Genomic DNA, 25,010 nt, shown 5'->3' with positions numbered 1-25,010 from the left:
GACTATGGGTCGTTGGAGTACAGACTCAGAAAATGTCATCAATATCCACTAGGCTATTCCTAGAGGGTGTTTTAACGTTACACAATTTTGCAAAGAACCAAACCACCAATATATATATATACCACAGAACGTACAAGAAGTCTTCTACAAAATAAGAACGAAAAGGGAAGAGACTGAGAACCAATAATCATGTCTTGCGACGTCGCTTTGATGGAACGGATCAACGAAGATGAGAAACTGTTTCGACCTCCGAATATGGTGGTGGTCACAGGGCAGTATAGGACAACCCATCGTCAGTTGCTGCCACCATATTCGTTCACAAGACAGCGAATATTACCTCTTGAACGAAGTGATATGTAATATTCTGAAACAATTTGCTAGGTATCTAGCACGTAGGAATCAACGAAGGTGACACAGAGTCGAAAACAACGAGGGCAGAAACACAAGGAAAAAACTCTTCAACTTCATCTAAAGGACACTCACTTCTTGCAACAACTGATTTCGCACCGGGAGATGCGGGAAATCAGAAACAAAATTACATTTTTTATTTACATCTTTAAAAAAAAATTTCTATTTAAAATCGCTTGATAAGATTTTAGTGCAGACAATTGAGTCGTACAACTTTACTATTGCATAGAAAAATAGGTCAGCATCCTCTTAAATTTTTTGTGTAACAGTAACTTATTAACCGTACGAAGAAACACCTTTGGATTTTTGGCTAAAACATGAAGAATCGATTTTTTTAACTGTGAAAATTCTATGTCTCCAGTTTCGTGGCTGATCACAATGTGAATGTGAGATACTCTCAGAGTTCTACAACAACCAAATACAAAGTATACAGTAGAAGGTTCCAAAAATAACCAAATAAAATTGTACCAAGTCATACAAATCGAAACACTCCGATCCGAAACATGTTTCGAAGACTCTGCAGAATTCTGTGAATCTTGGAGACAGTGATACCGTACATCAAATGCAATGGAAGCGAAGGGAAAATGAATTTTGCCTGGTTTATGGTCCTCATAGACAGAGGACCTCGGCATTGCACGATATTTGTTTCTAAATTTGGTCACCCATGTCAAAAATGGTCTAAAATATCAGTCGATACTGTCCAGAATCTGGAAATAATCTGCAATTCTGGAAAAATTGGTCACTTACATCAAACGCAATGGAGGCGAAACGAAATTTAATTTTGTCTGGTTTATGGCATACATAGACAGAGGACCTGGGCATTGCACGATATTTATTCCAAAACAGGGTCACCCATATCAAAAATAGCGTGAAAAATGGGTAAATAAACCGTCGTTACCGTGCAATATTGCACGGTATCGACTGATTTCAAACTAATATTTCGACTTATTTTTGATATGGGTGACCCTGTTTTGGAATAAATATCGTGCAATGCCCAGGTCCTCTGTCTATGTATGCCATAAACCAGACAAAATTAAATTTCGTTTCGCCTCCATTGCGTTTGATGTAAGTGACCAATTTTTCCAGAATTGCAGATTATTTCCAGATTCTGGAAAGTATCGACTGATATTTTAGACCATTTTTGACATGGGTGACCAAATTTAGAAACAAATATCGTGCAATGCCGAGGTCCTCTGTCTATGAGGACCATAAACCAGGCAAAATTCATTTTCCCTTCGCTTCCATTGCATTTGATGTACGGTATCACTGTCTCCAAGATTCACAGAATTCTGCAGAGTCTTCGAAACATGTTTCGGATCGGAGTGTTTCGATTTGTATGACTTGGTACAATTTTATTTGGTTATTTTTGGAACCTTCTACTGTATACTTTGTATTTGGTTGTTGTAGAACTCTGAGAGTATCTCACATTCACATTGTGATCAGCCACGAAACTGGAGACATAGAATTTTCACAGTTAAAAAAATCGATTCTTCATGTTTTAGCCAAAAATCCAAAGGTGTTTCTTCGTACGGTTAATAAGTTACTGTTACACAAAAAATTTAAGAGGATGCTGACCTATTTTTCTATGCAACAGTAAAGTTGTACGACTCAATTGTCTGCACTAAAATCTTATCAAGCGATTTTAAATAGAAATTTTTTTTTAAAGATGTAAATAAAAAATGTAGTTTTGTTTCTGATTTCCCGCATCTCCCAGTCATCTGGACCATTCCAATTCATTTTTACCAATTTTCGTTTGAAAAACCGCACTCGGAAAATTGGTTTTCGGAGTTACAGGAATTAACTGGAGACAAGAAATCGAAATTTTATCTTACACATAGAATCTCTTCGGCTATTCATTCAACGCTTCAATGCTAGTTGTGTGATTCTACAACGGCGAAACCCTTACAGGACGGGATGACCACCTTTTCTTGGGATATATCAATTTCGTTAATAAACTTTATATAAAGTGGTGAGGGCTAGTCTGTGCCCCGATTGTCATTCCTTTCGTCTAAGCCTAGTGTGACATTAACATCCCAAATAAAAACATTGTTGGTCCGTATCAGTAACGAGTGATAGTCAAATAGTCAAGTGAAACCAACTCAAGAAATGATGTTAAGTCGAGTCTTTGGCCTCTACAGAAGGGAAAAAGGTCAAAATAAAGAGTGCTTCAACAGCAAGTCCCTAAAAATATTTTTATTGATCAATCGCACTGTCGCTTGCCGGCTGGAGTGAAAAGTTCATTAGTCAAATGATTGAATGTTTTATGTTGGCATATAGAGTGGTAGTGGATTATGTCCTTGTTTGGAACATTTAATTTGACTAAGAGTGAGTGTTGCGGCCGAGAGACATCAAAGGGCTGCGATCTCGTAAAGCAATCATATAAAGTTCCAAGCAAAGGCGTAAGTAATCGTATGTACATGGTATACGAGTTCGTAAATGCTTATCGCAGCAATTTGCTACTATCTCAACTGGCAAATTTAAAGCAGACAATTTCCCTCCTCTTTTTACCGAATGTAGAATAGTCGTACCAAGCAATAATCGAAAATATTTTTCATTTCGCTGTTCAATTTCAGAGAAGTTTGAGATGTTTTCGAATCTTCGTAAATACTTTTAAAGTTTCAAACTTTCGAGAAACTATTTTAAATGCTTCAGTAATCTCTGCACATCAGCTAATATTGCAGATTCAATTATATATTCCGTCACAGGATCTACTTCCACATTATTTGTGCATGCATTAAAGATGCATTTACGCGACGTCGACACACAATTTTTTATGTTAACATCCCTGATGCCTGCATGAAAGCAAAAAGGGACATCCTCATTACAATGGCCTTACAGAAAAAAGTTTTTTTTTATTTCGAATTTTCATTTTCATTCTTTCCTTTGTCTAACATTTAATCTTTGTTACTCATGCTTCAACCACTCCAGGCCAACAAAATATTCATAAATATTTAAGCGGCTTTGTTGGAAACGGAGACTCGTAGATTTGTACGTTTAAAACACTATGTTCACCTTCGACCGCAACCAGTTCGGAGAAAACCCTTTTATATACGCCGCTTCCATGTCGACAATCGTTGCTGTTGTATTTTTCTATCTTTTTGCAAAATGAGTTTATGCTGGGAGCAAAAGCCTAAATATCGATAGTAACTGTAGAGTGAGAGAGAAAATGATAAAAGTTTTTGAAAATGACTTGCTAGGAGATTCGTCACTATAGATCAGGACCAATTTTTTAAGAATTTAATTCTTTGAAATTCCAAAATCTCTTAATTTACAAATTAAGGAATTTTTAAAGATTTTTAAGGATTTTTTTAGACTTCAATTCCTAAAAATTCTTTTACAAAATTACAGAATTTTAAGAAATTTCCTAATGATTGACGGTCTATTTCCATCTTCTGCTTCCATCGAGAGGCTTTGCTGAAAAGCATACATTTGGGCGTTTTTTAAATACTGGATTTTAGTTTACTTTTGATGATTTCATCAGAATCCTTTTTCAAATATGGGACCGCAATAACGACCACAATGTGACCAGCTTTGAGAAAACTGAGCAGTTTAATAAAATTTCGTTAAACTGCTGTCTTTTCTCAAAGCTGGTCGAACGACTACAACCAAAACTAACTATTTAAAGCTAACGCATTCGTGGTCGTTATTGCGGTGAAAAAGATATCATCAAAAATGAAACAAGAAGCGCACAAATGTAGGCTACAATTTAAGCTAAACATCGATGCGTCTTAATTTAAAAATCAGAATTATTTTCCTTTTACTCTTTATGTACGGCGAGCTCTGAAGCAAGCATTGCCATCATGATTTACGCTAAAATGTACGCTACATACAGACAGTTTCTAACAGTTCCTTGTGAGAATTTATTTTGTTACAAACAGTAATCTTCTTCAGGGAACTTAATTTGTGATATGTTTAGAGACCTTACTAACAGCCTTTTTACGACTAACAACAAGTGCAGTCTTGACCACCGGCCCAATGTGACTTCCGAACCACTCCACGAAGTATGCACATACTTTCGGAGGAACGTCAGGCGCTTAATTGATATATCGCCTGAATGTAGACTAGTGCATATGCATACAAAGTCATCGTAATTTGGTTTCGTCATACTAATAATTCAGTGTGTACATTGTTGCAGACACCAAACACACATCGACTATCCAAATTATGACGCTTGAGTAAACTTTAGGACGTTATCAATGCGAAATAATCGCTCGAAAAATTCCATGTGAAATTGTCTGACACGGGAATCGAATTCGAGTCATTCTGGTGGAAGGCTAGTACGTAGTACGTAGCCGCTGAGCCATCCAGTCCGTAGAATTTTGCGATGAATTTCTTTTGTTCTTTTTCTAATTTAATCGACATCTAAACAAGTGTAAGTTTTAAATCCAAAAACCAAAAAACCAAAATGCATGGATTTGTTTTGCTGTTAGTCTCAGCTTTCCAACAACACCCCACTTGCTATATCTCTGGTCAACAGTGCCATTCTATTGAGTGCCTAAGTGAGGTAAGTCCATCTACGACGAAATTTTAAGCATGACTTCAGAAAACGGTGGGGATGATTTGTTTGATTGCGATTTATAAATAGAATTATTAAACTACATAAAAAAAGCAAAATATTACTGATATTTGGCCTCTATTACCGTTTTCTGAAGTCATGCTTAAAATTTCGTCGTAGATGGACTTACCTCACTTAGGCACTAAATAGAACGGCACTGTTGACCAGAGATATAGCAAGTGAAGTGTTGTTGGAAAGCTGAGACTAACAGCAAAACAAATCCATGCAGTTTGGTTGCGAAAAACTATCAAGAGTGTGACTGAGGTGTTGTTGAGTTTCACAAATATGGCCAAAAAAGAGAGAAAAATTTTGAACCACTATAAAGTTGCTACGTAGAAAATTTGGAAAAGTAATTTTTTAGATATTGGTAGAGCTAATATCTCTCAACTTGTACAACTAATTACCACCTCTGTGACTCAAGTATCCACGCCTGTAGAACCTTTCAAAGATCGTCATTTTTCAACTTCAATGAGTCGCCACCTGTCCACCTTGAATCCATGGGAATTTTTTTTTGTACTATGACTATTAAAATTCCATACCCTATCAATTGCAACCCCAATCAGTTCTATTGCACCCACAGAGCACTCTAGGGAGCCTTGGTACGGGTGCTCCGGACTGCACGGATGAAAATCAAAAATTTTTGTGGAACGTTGTTCAGGGTCACAAGCAGACTAAGAATATCCAAAAATATCAAATTTGCGACGACATGTTTAATTAAACTCCATTCAACCACACCGTGAAGTATCATGAAGTTGTATCTCTCGAATCAATACAATTACCATTTAACTTATGATTTAGAGTCAGGACCGAACAAGGTAGCTAGGAACGAATGAGTGCGAGAAAACATTTCTCACACGCTACCGAGCGTATCGAAGATATCAGTGAAAAAATCTTCAATCATATGGCGTCGAACACATGCATGTAATTATTAACCAGATTATGGCCCGCGATTGCAAAAATGGAAATTCTTTTGGAAATTTGTTGATAATACAAATCGTAATTTCCATAATTTCATATCATTCTGATGGTTTTTCCGGAAGACATTTCAGAAAACCTTTTCAAAACCCTTTCAAAACCTCAGTTCGCAAAATAGTTATTTATGCAACAAGTTGCAAAAAATTAGAGATTTAACAATTTCGTGTGACGGAAACATCTATAGTTTTCGCAACAGCATATTGATGTGCATTTTGTCACTAGTGGCAAACAGTTAAAATATTGAAATCCTTTTTGTCACTAGTGGTAAAAAGCGCATAAATTTACCATTGATGCATGAAAAAGTGAACATTTTGCGACAGAATTGAAATCTTTCGACGAAAAAACTGTGAAAACAACTGCATTCAGCTTATCCAACAAAAATTTGCACCTACACGTGCACAACGTATTTAGTAAGTTTAAAAATCTACTCCAGAAAGGTATCAATTTACATGTCAAATATACGAGAGTCGTTTAAGAAACAAATAGCTTAAAGGACGTCAGCTCAAATTTTTATTAAAATTATTTGAAATGAAGGGAATGTTTCATTAGAAACACTAGAACTTGAACAATCTTTCTTGGAAACGTGAGCTTTAGGAATTCTGATTCCAAATAAAAGTCATGCAGTGAAGTGAAACGATGTATATTGAGATAGTTTATCAGACAGTAACAATGAATTTAGAAATAATTATAGCAACAGAATCCCCCCTATTCTTCGATTGCTTATATTGCTTTCAAGAGCAAAACAACCGTCACTCTTCAATTACGATTACATAACCCATAATCCCATAAAATATTCCGCTCAATTCTTTTTTTCTCCCCCGAAAAGACGTTGGTGACCTTCAGCATATTTCATCGTTATATATCCACGCCACACACAATAGATATAGCACATCCAAAATAGACACACATTCCCTATTGATTTTCCAAGCGACGGAAAATGACGGGAGCAAGAAAAATAAAATCGAAATCTCGGTAAACTGTAATCCAATTCCACTCTCTAATACACACACTGTCCGTCCATGAATAATAGTTGTATTCTGTGTCAATCAAAAAATGCGACACTTATTACAATCACAAACAACAACAACACGACAATACACACCACCCCGTTCGAGAATCCGACACTACTACCGCTATTTGTTTGAGAAAGGGGGGAGAAGAAAAGCCAAATAAAAAACTGTCACAAACCGATGACCAATATGTCACACGAAACAAAAACACGAGGAGAAAATCAAATGTAGAAAAAAAATGAGCTTTAACGATTCCGTTATATGTATCCCGTTTATTTTTTGTGTGTTGTGGTGCTGCATACACCATGCTGATTCCGATGTTGTGTGTTGTTTAATATTGGCACATTTTTTTTCATTCCTTTATTAGATTTATCGTCCTTTTTTCATTCAAAAAAAAATTATTTTTTATTTATGTTGCTGTGAACGGCTCTACAGTCTCTGCACATTAAACAAATAAAAATAAAAAAAAATCGCAATAAATTCCCGAAATAACGTATAAACGAAAGACCACAACCGTTTCACATTCCCAACGGCTTCTGACGTCATCAGTTTCAATTCAGCTTATAGTAAAAAACCATTCGGAATGTAATAAGAATTGAAGAATGAACAGAACACTAAAAAAAACGCAAACAGAATAAACCTGGTCGAAACACACACATAATACGTCTCTGCACGCGACTATAGATTGACTATATGCCCTTCTTCTTCTTCTTCGTTTTTTCAACTGTTCAATTTTCAAAATTTCCACGTGAAATTTTACACCGTCTGATTTTGATGTGAAAACGTCGGCGGCCTTGTACACACTAAATAAGAGTCTGAGACCTGGGAAATATAGCTTTTGCAGAGGATAAAATCTTGGCCACTATATCGGTCGGGGGTATCTCTGCCATTGGTGTGAAGAGAGTTGGTACACTGTTGGTGTGACGGAGCACAAACCATTCCCGTCTCCGATTCGGTTTCCATTCGTTGCATTCGCATAAAAACAGCTGATTGTCCGTAGGAGAAACTCGTTTGGAGACTTTTTCGATGGATGAGGGAAAAGCGACAAAGCGCATGTGTTTTATTGCATAGATTGGCGGAAAAGGGGAATGTTTTGGTGGCACCCCAGGTAATAAATATATTATAGTAAGAGCATATTTGAGCATGCTGCTACGGAATGTATTACATAGACCATAATATAAACACACTCATCCTCTCCATTGATATTAAGATAATTTATGCATGTTCGGCTGTTGTTATATATGGGGGGGTGGATATTATTTATATGAGTTTTTCAGATTCATATCGTCGTGTAAAACATTCGTCGTAAAGATACAGTTTTAATGTCGCTGGTGTGTGTCTCAGAATTGATTACTTTTTGTGAGATAGACAATGTCGTTTCGGATTTTAATGAAAATTTGATACTTCAGAACACGTAGGGCACACGGCCGTCAGTGGCAGGAGTTGTGTTCTTAAATGATTTCTATGAAAATTTTGCAATTCTTGACCTATCCCTTAAATCCCAACAAAAATCTCTTCGAGAAAAGTGTGACGCAGTCTTTGAAGTACAATTTCTAAAATGAATGATATCGCTAGAGTTGACGCTTTCAGCTTCGTTATGCAAAAATTAAATTTTACACCCAATTTTAGTTCAAACAAGCTGGCTTAGTTTTTCTCATCATCTGCCAAATAATTTTTACCAAAAAAAATTTGACTGGAAACAACCAAAATTTTACCAAAAAAATCTGCGTCGCATGTGGCAGATACATTTTCTTGCTGGTCTGTTCCTGAACATTTGCCACTTTGCGACGCAGATTTTTTTGGTAAAATTTTGGTTGATTCCAGTCAAATTTTTTTTGGTAAAAATTATTTGGCAGATGATGAGAAAAACTAAGCCAGCTTGTTTGAACTAATTGGGTGTAAAATTTAATTTTTGCGTAACGAAGCTGAAAGCGTCAACTCTAGCGATATCATTCATTTTAGAAATTGTACTTCAAAGACTGCGTCACACTTTTCTCGAAGAGATTTTTGTTGGGATATCAGTCGTTTTAGAAGTTTTAGAACACTGCTTTTTATAACAGTTTATAACAGAAATTCGGAAAGGCGAAATTTGAAAATTTGACGAAAATCGAAAATTTGACGAAATTCGAAAATTTGATGAAAATCGAAAATTTGACGAAATTCGAAAATTTGACGAAAATCGAAAATTTGACGAAATTCGAAAATTTGACGAAATTCGAAAATTTGACGAAATTCGAAAATTTGACGAAAATCGAAAATTTTACGAAAATCGAAAATTTGACTAAATTCGAAAATTTGACGAAAATCGAAAATTTGACGAAGAAAGTAGTTCTCTATCTGCCACCATTCAAGAAATACCTATAAAAACATAATTGACCCACCCATTTCCAACTTTCGACATTTTTCACAAATGCCCTTCTTTTCTACTCGTAAAACTCTGAGACTTTGCCGAAGAAAGTAACTCTCTATCTCTCATAATCGCAAAAATATTAGTCCTTTCATCCTACGCTCGAGTAGCTCAAAATTTGGTCACTCTAATCACTCTAGCTCAAACGAATCTGCCCCGATTTTTAGCCCCGTACGAAGTACTGGGGGCTTATAAGATTAATATGCCGTTTGTAACATGTCGAATTGGAAGCAGCCAGTAAGGGCAAAGCATTTGGTTATGTTCATAGATGACAAATCCGCAATAAAAAAAATGTCCGTCCGTCCGTCCGTCCGTCCGTCCGTCCGTCCGTCCGTCCGTCCGTCCGTCCGTGACCCCTCTAGCTAGAGTAAATCACAACCTTTTTTTAAAATTCTTTTTTTCCCCGATTGGTATCGACAAAAGTAAGGTCAAGTTCGAAAATGGGCATGGTAGGGTCGGCCCTTCCAGAGCTAGGGCCCTATAGGTGTTTTTCAGTCTTTCGACGATATCTACCGAAATGCGCACGCAATAGCTGCTTGTGATATATCAAATGAACGGTATTGACGAGTAGAACAAAGTTGCTGAACATTGTTTTTGGGTAAGATGCAACGTGGGCTTGTTGGGAGGGCTCAAAGGTCGTTACTCGGCCCTAGGTGTTTTTTGCACATAAATCGAGTAAATCTCATCCGATTTTGCTAGTTTTAGTTTTTTATGGAAGGTAATTGAATACCGAAAAGAACGTGACGAAAAAAGTTTCAAATTAGGGCCCTTGGACTAAGGCCGCTACTCGGCCCTAAGTGTTTTTTGCACATAAATCGAGTAAATCTCATCCGATTTTGCTAGTTTTTGTTTCATTTGAGAGATAATTGAATGCCGAATAGAATGATGGCGAAAAAAGTTTCAAATTTGGGCCCTTGGCCTAAGGCCGCTACTCGGCCCTACGTGTTTTTTGCACATAACTCGAGTAAATCTCATCCGATTTTGCTAGATTTAGTTTTTTATGGTTTATTATTCTAATTGAATACCGAAAAGAACGTGGCAAAAAAAGTTTCAAATTTGGGCCCTTGGATAATTGGATAATTGGATAATTGAATGCCGAATAGAATGATGGCGAAAAAAGTTTCAAATTTGGGCCCTTGGACTAAGGCAGCTACTCGGCCCTACGTGTTTTTTGCACATAAATCGAGTAAATCTCATCCGATTTTGCTAGATTTAGTTTTTTATGGTTTATTATTCTAATTGAATACCGAAAAGAACGTGGCAAAAAAAGTTTCAAATTTGGGCCCTTGGACTAAGGCCGCTACTCAGCCCTAAGTGTTTTTTGCACAAAAATCGAGTAAATCTCATCCGATTTTGCTAGTTTTTGTTTCATTTGATAGATAATTGAATGACGAATAGAATGATGGCAAAAAAGTTTCAAATTTGGGCCCTTGCACTAAGGCCGCTACTCGGCCCTAAGTGCTTTTTGCACATAAATCGAGTAAATCTCAACCGATTTTGATAGTTTTTGTTTCATTTGAGAGGTAATTGAATACCCAATGGAAAGTTGGCAAAAAATTTTGGGTTTCTAAAATAATGTCGTAAATTGTTGGTTTTATTTGAAAGGTACTTCGTACGGGCTTTCGTAATTGCGCAATGCGCAATTTAAAAAATGAACAGTTTCAGTAAATTTGACAATGCGCAACTTGACTTGCATTTTGGTAACAGACGCATTAGAGGGTTGTAGACGTATTAGGGTTCCGGGCTTATTAGGGCTACGGACGTATAATGGTTGCGAACGAAATAGAATTACGGGTTGTACGGGGCTAAGTCGCAGCAAACGCTCCGACTGTTCTGATGCCTTGTTTTAATTATTTTTTGTTCGAATCGTGTTACGAATACCTTTCATTTGATGGGTCGCACGCCTCTGTAGGTTTCAATACAGCTAAGCTACAGCCGAAAACGCGTTCCCGGCCCTCGAAAACCACACTCAGTAACCACTTCGAGGCCAATAAAACAAAATTCTGGTTTTTCCTGGGGTAGAGGCGTATCACATTTTCATTTTTATGCCCACCCTGAGGTTCCTGCAAAATTTCATGGAGATTGGCTGACTAGTTTCCGAGATCGACCGTCGATAGATAGACAGATAGATAGAAACATACAGAGTAAGTTGAAAGATTTCGATTGTTTGGAAAACGTTAATTTGGTGCATTTTCTATCAAAATGACCAACTTCAAAACGATGTATCTCCGGCAATTTTAAAGTTACATAGTCGAGTGATAGCTCGTTTTGCTCGTATTTGAAGCGCGAATAAGATAGAATAGGATTTGTGGTGATACAGGCCAAAGGAAAGAAACTTAAATTCTCCCCTATATTTAGTTGCCGCGTCTCAAAAAATTTTCTTCGTTCTTTTTTTGGAAGTTAGACTGCGTCAAGTCCTCCGCTATCGCTCCGGACATGATACATTGTTTAGAAAATGTGTTGCCCATTCATCATCTGGCGCGGCGGTCCAGTAGGGAAAAAATCGGAAACTCAAAACAATTTGCAACCTCCGTTGTGCTCCAGCAGAGGCATTGCTGAATTTCTAGTGAAATGCCTTTGTTTTGGTGAATATCCATGAAATGTCACAGCAGTGAAGTTGGTTCACATAAAAGTGTAAAGCGCTTATATTAGTCACTTTATAACGAAGTGTACTAGAAATTCTGTCACTGTGCAGAAGAAGAATGATGTTTAGAAACTAAGAAGAAATGTAAAAGAGTTTTCCAATATTTTAGTACATTCTGTCATAAAATTACTGCTGTCACTGAGCTTATTTTCATGCGAACCAACTTCACATGGTGACATTTGTTCTGTAATGACAAATGTCAAGTTGGTTCACATGAAAAAAAGCCGCAGAGAATGAAGTACTATGAAAAAAAATGTGGCGACTCTATAGGCCAACGCACTTGACCTATGATTTTGTGTCTAGAAATGTTATGGAATTATCAGAGAGATGCTGATATGACGACAGGGACGTCGTTTCGACTGATAGATTGAATATGTCGTCGAACGACAGCTGGTTTTTTGATAGAGAATTCAATACATTTTCTCTTGACCAAGGCTGTAAAGGTTGGGAAGGTCAAACAAATACAGATATGCGGGCGACACAGTAACGATATGCGGCTTAAGAAGTGGTGTGTTCCCGCGAATCTAATAAAATGTCGATTTGCGTGCGATCCGCCATATTATCTTCAAATGTGACACACCACGTATCCGCGTGACGTTCCCAAGACTAAAAGCCTTAAAGTTTACAGCCTTGGGAGAGAGTTAAGTTATACTTCGTTGAACTCGTATAACAAAGTGAGAGTGTGTTGATTGGTGTAAAATAATGAATTCGTTCTGTAGGAGTTGGGTAGTTGCCTTATTTTGTCCCCTCAATAGGCCATGAGAAAAATGTGTTTTCTTGACGACTCATCGAATAACATTTCTAGTGCGGCACTTTCTCTACCGTGGGGAGAAAATCGATGTTTTCGTTTCATGAAGAAAAGCGGTTCTTCATACCATGTACACATGAAAAATGTTGTGTTCACTTCTGGGACAAATAGGAAATTCCAACAAGAACGATGTTCGCGGCCAGAGCGAAGCGAGGTAAACAAATAACTATTTTCACATATTACACCCAGTAAAACAGTACAATGATCGGGCAAAATATCGGAACGGAGTTGAGTAGAGCCGGAAGCGAGGTCAATAATCATGGCCGGAGCGATTGCGGAGGACTTAACGCAGTCTTTCTCCTCATAAAAAGAACAAAGAAAAGTTTTTGAGACGCGTCAGCTATGTCCAGTCGAACATTTCAGTTTCTACTCTTTGGTCTATATCACCTCGCTTTAAATACGAACAAAACGAGCTATAACTCGACTAAATTGGTATACAAAATTACCAGAGGTACATCGTTTTGAAATTGGTCACTTTTCAAACCAAATTGACTTACAATCGCTAAACCGAACTGGTGTGCATGCGTTATTTTGCACCAGCTGGTCCCATTTGGAATTGTATGTGACCAGCTGGTGCAAAATAACGTATGCACACCAGTTCGGTTTAGCGATTGTACTCCAAACAATCAAAAAAAATTCAACTTACAGTCACGGAATTATAAGAAGTTACATTTACAATCCAATCCTCCTTATTCAATCCACATGCATTTCCAACGTTACGACATTTACTTATGTATATGTATTATAACGTGTAAATCGCATGTGGAATGAATAACGTCGATTGGAATGTATCTTCATATAATTCTTCCACTGTACTATGTATGTTTCTATCTGCCTGGATATCTAGCTATCTATCGACGGTCGATCTCGGAAAAACCGCAGCCAATTTCCGTTAAACTTAACATGAACCTTAGTCAGGCCATTAGAACTTAAGTTTAATTCATCATTACCCCAGAAAAATCAGAATTTTGTTGAATTAATCAATTAATTTTCGGAACAATAGATTGAGGAAATTGTTGTCGTCACTACCGAAAAAATCGGCGATGACACTGCCTTCGAGTCGGTCTTTCGAGATACGGAATTTAAAAATCAAAATCATTTTTTAAGAAATTAAATTTTCGATCACATTGTGATATTGTTCGGTGAAGTGACAGAAGTGACCGACTTGCCGATAGCGTCAATCATGTCCGGAGCGATAGCGGAGGACTTGACGCAGTCTAACTTCCATAAAAAGAACGAAGAAATTTTTTTGAGACGCGGCAACTATATATAGGCGATCATGTCCGGAGCGATAGCGGAGGACTTGACGCAGTCTAACTTCCAAAAAAAGAACGAAGAAAATTTTTTGAGACGCGGCAACTATATATAGGCGAGAATTTAAGTTTCTTTCCTTTGGCCTGTATCACCACAAATCCCATTCTATCTTATTCGCGCTTCAAATACGAGCAAAACGAGCTATCACTCGACTATGTAACTTTAAAATTGCCGGAGATACATCGTTTTGAAGTTGGTCATTTTGATAGAAAATGCACCAAATTAACGTTTTCCAAACAATCAAAATCTTTCAACTTACTCTGTATGTTTCTATCTGTCTATCTATCGACGGTCGATCTCGGAAACTAGTCAGCCAATCTCCATGAAATTTTGCAGGAACCTCAGGGTGGGCATAAAAATGAAAATGTGATACGCCATTACCCCAGGAAAAACCAGAATTTTGTTTTATTGGCCTCGAAGTGGTTACTGAGTGTGGTTTTCGAGGGTCGGGAACGCGTTTTCGGCTGTAGCTTAGCTGTATTGAAACCTACAGAGGCGTGCGACCCATCAAATGAAAGGTATTCGTAACACGATTCGGAAAAAAAAGTTTAAAAAAATCGGGGCAGATTCGTTTGAGCTAGAGTGATTAGAGTGACCAAATTTTGAGCTACTCGAGCGTAGGATGAAAGGACTAATATTTTTTTGGGTTATGAGAGATAGAGAATTACTTTCTTCGGCAAAGTCTCAGAGTTTTACGAGTAGAACAGAGGGGCATATGTGAAAAATGTCGAAAGTTGGAAATGGGTGGGTCAATTGGGGTTTTGGAGATATTTTTTGAATGGTGGCAGATAGAGAATTACTTTCGTCAAATTTTCGATTTTCGTCAAATTTTCTGAATTTCGTCAGATTTTGGAATTTCGTCAAATTTTCGGTTTTCGTCAAATTTTCGAATTTCGTCAAATTTTCGAATTTCGTCAAATTTTGTCAAATTTTTTAATTTAGTCAAATTTTCGAATTTCGTCAAATTTTCGAATTTCGTAAAATTTTTGAATTAAAACTGCAAACTGTTATAAAAAGCAGTGTTGACTACACTTCTAAAACGACTGATATCCCAACAAAAATCTCTTCGAGAAAAGTGTTGGTTGTTTCCAGTCAAATTTTTTTTTTAATTATTTGGCAGATGATGAGAACAAGCTGGAAGCGTCAACTCTAGCGATATCATTCATTTTAAAAATTGTACTATAAAGACTGCGTCACACTTTTCTCGTAGAGATTTTTGTTGGGACCACACTAGTAGCCATTTACATTCCGTTTCCCGTTCAAATGTGAAATATTTTCCAAAAAAACGCGAAATTTTGATTTTATTTCCATCTTTTGCCCATATTAATCAACAAAATCCAGCGCTTTCCAAACAATGGATCGTATCTGACGTAGCTTATGTCGCATTTTTTCTAGTGGTCAACCTCCATGTAGATGCTCCATAGCTGAATGTAAGCGTCACCATAGAACTATGGGCAATGTATCCGCCCGCAACATCCGCCTGACGCTCTTATGTTCCTCATCATTTAATTACTTAAATAAGCCGGAAAATATTTTCCCACATTATGCATGCACAGGCAGTCAATTGAAAGGAAAAATGCCACTTTGAAATTCTCCTCGAAAATTATAAATGTACGTTGCATCCCGGCTCTGCATTCGTGCCCCATACACAACACAGTGCAAAGTACGACGACGAAAAAAGAAAAACGTTTAACTGAAAATCATCAGCATTTTTCCAACCCGCAGAAATTTGCGATAAAAATGTGAAAAATGTTCATCATTCTCACCAGTCTATCGCACCATGTTCACGCTTAATATGTTACTCTATTCCGTCGATATAATTCCGATTCCACACACAGACACATTCTTCATCAACTAAGAGGCTTCCACCCGAAAGTTTAATTAAAAATTTGTGCACTCGTTGAGCAGTTGGGCGAGTGGATGGGGTGCTGGTTTTTATTTTTTGCTCTTCTGTCATTTGCACTGGTAGTTGGTTTATCTTTCTTTGCCGCAGCATTTTATACTTTTCGAGATGGCGAGGGAAAAAAAAGTCGGAAACCTAATTGTTTACATTGGGTGTATCATTCTGGCTGATATGGAATGAAATGTAGCATTCTCTCATACACAGCATACGGTTACGTATATTACTACCACCTACACTTTCCGTATAGTTTTTCCCTTTTGTTGTTGTTTAATTTTCATCAAAGTTTCCACTAAAGTAGCATTAGACTAATTGAAAAAGTTTTTCGGTAAACAGCTTTGTCATAACAATTGATTTTTGTCGGGAGTTTTGCTTTTCCGAATTGTTGCAACACGAAATAAATGTGAATCGAGCGTGACATCTTTTACAGATTGTTGTTTGTTCGCGAAAGTAGCTAAAGTAGCTAATGAATTGGTGGAAAAACTTGATGAACTGCAACGAATGGCACGGTAGCACATTTTGCTTCAGTTACGAATTCTTTAATGGTTTTCGTTCATCGTAAACTTTGTAATTCTTCAATTTTACAGAAATCTATCTTGCTCTTTGTCGCAGAGAGCGAAATGATAAGCTTCCAGTAAAGGGGACGACGCGTAGCAAAAAAAAGGACTGCTCTCCTTGTCCACTTATTGAATTCTTTTTCCAACATATCTTTCCAGTAAATTTCCATTGTGGCCTTTTGCCACAACAAAATTCGATGAAAACATTACTATGTGCCTTACCACAACGACGTATGCGAGTTTTCCAAAGATGTATTGCGACGCGAAATTTGAAAATTTTGCATTCATACAACCTTGAATTCATCCTTGAGTTGAGTTCTAACGTTGGCAGTGCCGCACTGACCCTATGGGCGTTCGGGCGATTCCCGAAGGGCCTTTTGATTTTTGTATGGATAAATGGCAACGAAAGGCCTTTCGAAAAATTTCTTCGTTGCAAACGTTGGAAGCAAGATGGACACTGAGGAGTGATGAGATGTTAGGAACTTTCCATAAGTACAAAATATAATCGAAAAAAAAACTGATGGAAGCTCATGTCGATGTCATTCTTGAGTTTTAGCGTTAGGAGTACTTAGAGGACACTCATGAATAGTCATATAGTCATATTGTGGTGGATCATTCAAAGACAACTCGCCCTTGTAATTTATTCGGTTAAAATGATAAATAACATTCGAAAAGTTCAGGAATTTCTTCCTTTATTTTGGGAAAAAATATCTGTGGGAAGTAGGGGTGCTTTATAGCGATATATATCATGTTCCACTTATACACACAAGCTAGGGAAGTACTAGCCAGGTAAGTTGAGATAAAAGTTAGCGGTTTTTCCGGTACACTTTTCAGGGAACCTGAACTTCGGTATTGAGCCTACCTATACCAATCATATTCTGGTCTAACCATCAAAAAAAATTCAGTTTTGACGTAAATATGTCACTTGGAAGTACTAAAAGCGTTTTTTAACGGTATTTACTGGTTCAAAACATCCAAGAAAAAAATTTGGTTCGGAATCTTTCGAACCAATCATATCCCGTCTTGAAAACTCGAAAAAGTTCTAGATCGAGCAGAACCCGTTTCTTCGACATAACAAACCAGACTATACCACAATATTTACACTACATCGATAGAGTTTACATCAAATTCGTGTTGTGCTGCATTGCTGACGTACGCGAAAAAAATCGCCACAACAGCATCAAATGCACTTCTGTTATTTATAAAATCAGATGAATCAGCGTATCTTTCCAGTGACTTACAACTTACAACACAACAATTCAGCACATTATTTTCAAATTTCATGTCGCATACGTCGTTTTGTAAAAAGGCACAGTTACCGTCATAGTGAATCTGCGCTGCAACACAAAGTTTACACTACGTCGATAGTGTTTACGTCGAATTGTTGACGTGCTGAACTACAAGTTTGTTCCAAGGCCATATGAATTGTCAAGTTTCATCCACAGAACCATAACCTCAATAATACCTCTGTGTAAATCGCGTAGGCGACGTTGCTCGATTTGTATGAAATATCACGTAAACCAAAGTATATAAACACTGTAGGTAATGCAGACCCTCAGCGGATCAGAGAAATTACGGATCAAAACTTTCAGGTGAATTCATTTTCGTATGTTATCTAACTTAGACTTGTGCAACATTACGGCCCTAAATCCTTCCAATTCATCACTAAATACAACTTGACGCAAACGAATTTTATATGGGTGCAACATAACGCCGCTAAATCCAAGGTAAATATAGTGTAGCTCCTTAGAATTGTAACGCATACTGGAGCTACGCTGTGTGTTTAATGTTAGAAGTTTTTTCTTGGAAATAAATGAAATTGAAATTGAATTGAAATTGAGGAGGTAATGCCATTCAGACGCGCGGCCTAGCACTTAAGTTCGATGCCAATGACATATTTTTTTAAAATGATTGACTACGATTTACTTGTATTTCACAAAAATATTTTCGCTATTTCACAACAGATGGCCCGACTTTCTATTCCATTTTTTGCTTTCAACGAAGGGATGAGATGGCGTTTGTATCGAACTTTCGTGCCACAGCACATCTGATTCGGTTATATATGGCATTACCTCCTCACTATATTTACCTTGTCTAAATCGTTCCAAATTCACCGCTAGATGCAGTTTGACCAGTTTGACGCAACGAATTCAATACGTGTGCAACATGACGGAGCTAAAATTCACCTGAAAGTTTGGATCCTGTTGAACTATTGTGAATTAAAGTTAAAGTTAATGTTATCAACTTCATAACGTTCATTAATCCAGTCGTACCAATCCTTATATTCTTATATAGAGTCAATGATGAATGAATAAAATTTACTCTTTGTTACACATTGGAACAGTTCGTTTCTATTTCACTGTTGGTGTATAAGTTTGGATCCCAATATTACTACAGATCCGTGTGTAACTGTGGATTTGCATTACCTTCAGTGTTTATATACTTTGACGTAAACGACGTTGTTGTGGATGAAATTGACGTTGTTCGGGTTGTCAAAGTTCGAGTTTCAGTTACTGGAACAAACCTACTGTGTTAGAAATCAATTTTTTCGATGCAAAAGCGACAGGTTATCTGATTTTATGAATGAAACGAAGGGTTCCCATAACAGAAAAATTTGGCATTTGGTATTGTTGTGGCGAATAATTTCGCGTACGTCGTTGTAAGTAGGATCAGTAAGAAGTATACAAATTATAACATAGAAATTGCTGCGAAATATTTCAGATAATGACGATTTATTGGGGCAAAATCAGGCTTATGTCATTCGGTTCGACGTTGCAAAAGTTCATACACCGACAATGGATGATGATAGAAAGTCGATGTGGTTGTGTGCGTGTGAATGAATTGTTTTCTGCTACTGGAAAGATGAGTAAAGAAACCCTTGCGTAAATTTTGTTTTTCCACGAGGGAAGCTGGTTGTTTCCTATCACTAATGATCCATCCTGTGAAATGATTGAAGCAGTCTGGATGAGTTCTGAGTTTCAGCTCCCGATTTCCTATTTGCTTCAATATGTAGATTATGTTTGCTTCTACTGTAAACTGTGGTAATAGCGTTGGTGCGAATAAGGTTTTTCGTTTAACGAGAACTTCTTCATACAATTGCAGTGCTTCATCGTGTCGACCCAGTTCTTTTAGGGAAGTGGCTATTTTGCACATGGTTTCGAGCATGTCTGGATGATTTTCATCCAAAACAATTTTTTGCTTCTCAAGGAGTTCTTTGTACCAGTGCAGTGCATTTTCATCGTCTCCTAAGGCTTCATATGAATCGGCAACTTGGGACTGAGAATTTAGAGTGTTAATAGCCTCCGGACCAAAATGAATCTTTCTTTTGTTGAAAGTGTCTAAATTCATTTGCAGCGCTTGATCAAACATCAAACTCCCCAGATATACCCTAGCCATATAATGCTGAATTTCCAGTAGAAGTCCATCATTTGGTCCGAAAATATCAATCAATGGCCCAATAATTGTTTCTCCAAATTCTAACGCTTGATCGTACACGCTACAATTCACTAACAGATGTAACATGTCAAGAGCCAATGGCACGAACTCTTTCATCAAATCTGGCAATTTTATTGCCGACATGAATACGGAAATGGAATGCAACGGAATTACACGTTCCATTCCTTGATTTGCATTCGCTTCCACAATCCACTTTGATATCAATTTGAGAGCATCTCTTAGTGTTGGCTCTTCTTCGTGAGCAGCTTTTGACTTGAATTTTGTCACATCTTGAACTACCCGATGTATGCTGAATATTCTTTGCTTGTCGCGACTGTCGATCATACAATATTTTACTAAAAGATTCACCGCCGATTTTAAATCGACTTCGTAACCGGCTTGTTGGCTAACGTCGCCAACTTCAGTACGGTGAAAGAAATCTCGTTTAATATCATCGGCAGCGAAATATGCGATCATTTTGAAAATTTTAATGGCCAACTGTCCATGACGTTTGTCGGCCTTAATTGCTTCAATGGTAATGTCCCATGTCGTGTATGTAGTCTTTTGATAGGGATTGATGGAGCACTCTTCACAAATTTCTGAGGCAAGCATTTCACATGCGTTGTCATTGTACCTGTTAATGTACTCGGAAATCGGGAAATCATCTGTTTCTCGCTGTTGGTTGATAAAGGCTGTGGCTTGTCTCAGTGCCAACGGAAAATGTTGCAATATTTCTGCCAAAGCAATTTTATCTTCTTCGGAGTCCTTTTCAGAATCCTGACACATTTCGGAAATGAATTCAATTGATTCAGCCATTTTCCATACTTTCAGCTGAATGACTTTGATCCCGTCAGGCCATTTTTGCAGACGTGACGTAATTACAATATGTGGCTTTTCACCTGTCGGTGGAGCCACCCTCAGCACAAAGTTGATGCTTTTTGTCGATTCGACGTTATCGTAGACAAACAGAGTCTTTCGGTAGCACAGTTTCTGCAACACCTGCTCTATAATGGATTTAGCATCTTTTTCGTTTCCGTTTGCATTCTTCGTCCGTACGTCTAATATATCATCCAGCAATCGTTTGAACGAATCGATAATTGTTTCGTTGTTTTCCGAATCAATCCAAACAATATTTGCGTACTTCGATTGGTTTTCGTCGATAAATTTTCGTACGAATTGTGTTTTACCAATACCACCCATACCAGACACAACGGCGATTGACGGTGCTGTTGATGGAGGCGCAGCCGAGAAAAATTGCTTTAGATCATGCAAATCTGTTGTTCTTCCAGTAAAATTCATTTCTGGCCAATCAACTCGAAAACGTATGCCATTGCCACTCTGACCTGGTACCGGCACGCTGAAAATATTAAGTTTGCAGACTTTGAATGGTTGTAAAGTCAAAGCAAAATAAAATGATCGCGTCTGGTTTGTGACAATTAAAATTCAATTGTCAAAAACCAGATTTCATCATTTGAAAATTACATTTTTCAACATTTTTCAAATGGTCCTAAATTTGAACCAACAGCCATGCAACAGATTACCGTAACCGTACACTGTAAAAAATGAATGATTTCGTACAAACGAGACGAAAGCTACACCGTAAATGCAAATGCTTTTGGATGTTCATTTTTTATTAAATTAGTTACACATTTCCCATGGATGTCGTAGAACCATTTTGTATTCAGAATGGAATAATTTATCAGTTTGCCAAAAACCTTGCTAACCTAATACAGTGTCTCCACTGCATACGGGTCTTCCCTTAATGGAAGTGTTTTTTTTTATAAACACATTCAAACACATGTACTTGTTGGGACAGATTTTACTTACTTATAATTAATAATTCTGTAAGAACATTCATTGTTCACGTTTCCTATTGTGTTTGAAGAAGTATAAGGTCCCAAAATTCTATGGTGGTTTTGATTGGTGGTTGTGTTGTCATCCATGATTGTTCAAACCGATGAATAACTTCACTGTATCTCATACCACTCTTTACTGATTATAATTTTAATTTCGTGAGTTATATTCCCGAGAAATTGGTATGACGCCGACGAGTGTTAAAATGCGAATGATATCGGTCACTTCCATTCACCCATATCTTATCTTTTCTTAGTCTTTATTAAGCCGAAATGTATATACACCATAGCAACGAAAGTGGACGTGTGAACGAGAGATGTACATAAGAACGACTAAACTCAACTCAATTCAATTGAAGTTTTTACTTAGTTAGCATTCTACACTTTGAATTGTTCCACATCGTTCTACATATTGTCAACAAAAGAAGAGAGTGAAGAGAGTCGTACGTGTGGAATTGAATAAACGCTACTTCTATAAGGTGGAACACATGCGAAACAAATAAAACTAAAACAAACGAAACCCACAAATATTAAAAACTTATGATGAGGTCCGTTTAGGAGCTCGTTCAGAAACGAAAATACTTTCAATACAGTTGCTCAGGAGCATTGAACCCATTGCAAATTTATAGCCTACATTTGGGCGGAAAAATATTAGTTTTCTGATGATTTCTCTGAACCAAAATCTTTTTTTTTGAACTTTCTTTTGTTACTTTAAAGGAAAAATGTGAGTCATAACTTATCCCACTTGAAGAAACCTTTGCAGATTGTGTAAATTTGTGTAATCAGCACACATTTTTACTTTTTCCAAAAAAGATTATAGTTCAAAGAAATCATCAAAAAAAGATTATTTTTCCGCCTAAATGTAGGCTACAAATTCGCAAAGAGTTCATTGCTCTTAAATTAACTTTGTAGCGCTTTTATTCACGATGTTTTTTGGTTGTGAAAAAAACGACAGTACTGTCCATGAAACACATTCGCATATCTGTTCCAAGCGGCAAACGAGTATTTCGATTTGATGTTGCGGATACTTTTAGTGTTGAACAACAATTTTAAATAATTAGTGCTGAATAATTGAATTTCATTAGGTACAGACATCTTAGGTCAAGTATACAACCAATCGGTGAACTAAAATTCTCATACATTTTCCCACAGGAGCTGAAAATTTTGACTATATATACATTTTGTGTCGAAATTTCATTGCCTAACAAAATGAGCCGAACGCGGACGGATGGTAACGCGAAACCGCAAGAACACACGGACCCCTACTTTCGGTAAAATATAATTTTTATTATAATGTTGAACACAAGTGTAATTCACTTTGTTATGTTGTGTAGCACATGCAAAACCATGCAAAACTCAATATTAAACAACGCAGTTCCAACAACATTAGTATGTTAAACGTCACGGTTGCAACATAACAAATCTTATATTCACCCGAAACTGGGGGTCCGTATGCCTGAGGGTTTGCGTTACCTTTAGTATCCGTCAAAAACCTTTACAGGAATAGGTGACACAGTTCCGGAGGTGAACTTCCAAAACACTTGATATCGGTTCTGGTGACGCATTCTGCGGCTAAACGCAAGAACTTTCAAACAAAAAAGTTTACAAAGATAATTTTCCCTAAAAAAAAAATCTGCGGCATTAGGTGGCAGACGATTCGGCTTTCTTCTTTATGAATGTTGTTCTTGTAGGACTCGTTTATTTTCATATTTTCCTAAGAGTAATTTCCTCAACATCTGCCACCGTGCCGCAGATTTTTTTTTAGGGAAAATTATCTTTGTAAACTTTTTTGTTTGAAAGTTCTTGCGTTTAGCCGCAGAATGCGTCACCAAAACCGATATCAAGTGTTTTGGAAGTTCACCTCCGGAACTGTGTCACCTATTCCTGTAAAGGTTTTTGACGGATATGCAATTTTATTTCATTAAATTCTCATTTCGTGAAATTTAGACTGCATAGTGACTAACAAAAAAGGAAAGATTATGAACTAAGCTTTTTTTTGGTGTATCTATCATCATGACTGCGCACCTAATGCTCAAAACAAACGAGGCATTGAAAACGTGTTTTGGTCCTATTTTTCATGACGAAATTTTCGAAACTGTCAAATGAAGTTAGAACTTTTTCTATTCAAAATCGCGATTGCTGCATCTGTCAATGAAAACTAGGACCAAAACACGTTTTAAATGCCTCGTTTGTTTTGAGCATAAGAGTCGAGAACAGAAAAACCACATACGTTTACATACCGGCGTGAATAATTTTGATTAACTTTTGCATGGCCGAACCATCAACTTTCATACAAACTCGTGAAATTGAAATTGAGTTTTCTCCGGCTATTTAACTTCAAATGTAGCGTGTGATAGCTCGTTGAACTCGTATGGACGAGTAGATTTATATGTAAGTAATTGTGATTTGATTATGATCGAAATGGAAAATTTGAAAAGTTCGCCTATATATAGGTGACTAGTTCCTCCCGGATTTTGCTTTGGGGTCATTTTTTAGGGGAGGTTTATTGCGTCACGCCTCCGCTACCGCTCCGGCTGTGATGTTTATTTACCTTGCCGATGTTATATCCATAGAACCATAACCACAACTCATTTTTCTTTGTTATTGCATTGTAATAGTGTTGAAGTTATGGCTCTATGGATGACGGTCTGACATTTTATTTCATCAATAGACCCAAGGAGTATGGAAAATTGGATCGTCTGCTGAAAAAAGTCATTTACATAACTTGGGAGTAAAAGTGAACAGTCGATGTTGCGTGTGAATTTTTGTTAATCTGAGGCGAAGCCGAGGTCAACAATCACACGTAAACTTGACTTTTCATTTTACTCTAGAGTTATGTGCTTTTTAGATGCTCAGGCAAAGAATGAATGCTTTTCGACCCCCAAGCTATTATAAGCTATTCAGCTTCGGCGTCATAAGTTTATTTTTACCGAAAATTTTACAATTTCGTAACGGTCTTATTTGCTAATGTCTACAACAGTATCGTTATTGAATTAGGTACATATCCAATAAAAGTTAATTCAACAACTGAGCCGAGAGATAATCAATGTAGATTAACAAAAAGCAATTTGAGAATTGAGATAAGGAGAGTTTTATGCCTGTGTACAATGTGGCATTAAAATTTATCGTTTTAAACATAAAAAT

At 37.1% G+C, this 25,010-nt stretch overlaps 2 protein-coding genes across 2 annotated transcripts in view; both read right to left on the bottom strand.

Moving 5' to 3' along the window:
• Positions 1 to 7,734, bottom strand: part of LOC119077365 — a 122,959-nt gene extending 115,225 nt beyond the window's left edge. Inside the window, exon 1 of the mRNA XM_037184550.1 lies at positions 7,606 to 7,734. The gene's annotated coding sequence lies outside the window, so the exon portion shown is untranslated. The remainder of the gene's footprint in view (positions 1 to 7,605) is intronic.
• Positions 7,735 to 19,335: 11,601 nt separating this feature from the next.
• On the bottom strand, positions 19,336 to 22,122 carry LOC119077267. The gene is made up of 2 exons (XM_037184415.1): positions 21,841 to 22,122; positions 19,336 to 21,370 (listed from the first exon to the last, which is right to left on the bottom strand). The coding sequence occupies exons 1-2, from the start codon at positions 21,954 to 21,956 to the stop codon at positions 19,336 to 19,338; spliced, it is 2,151 nt and encodes a 716-aa protein (XP_037040310.1). The 5' UTR covers positions 21,957 to 22,122.
• Positions 22,123 to 25,010: the final 2,888 nt, after the last annotated feature.

This window comes from Bradysia coprophila, unplaced genomic scaffold, assembly GCF_014529535.1.
Source record: "Bradysia coprophila strain Holo2 unplaced genomic scaffold, BU_Bcop_v1 contig_235, whole genome shotgun sequence".
Classification (NCBI taxonomy): Eukaryota; Metazoa; Arthropoda; class Insecta; order Diptera; family Sciaridae; genus Bradysia; species Bradysia coprophila.
This window is presented reverse-complemented; position numbering and strand designations above follow the sequence as displayed.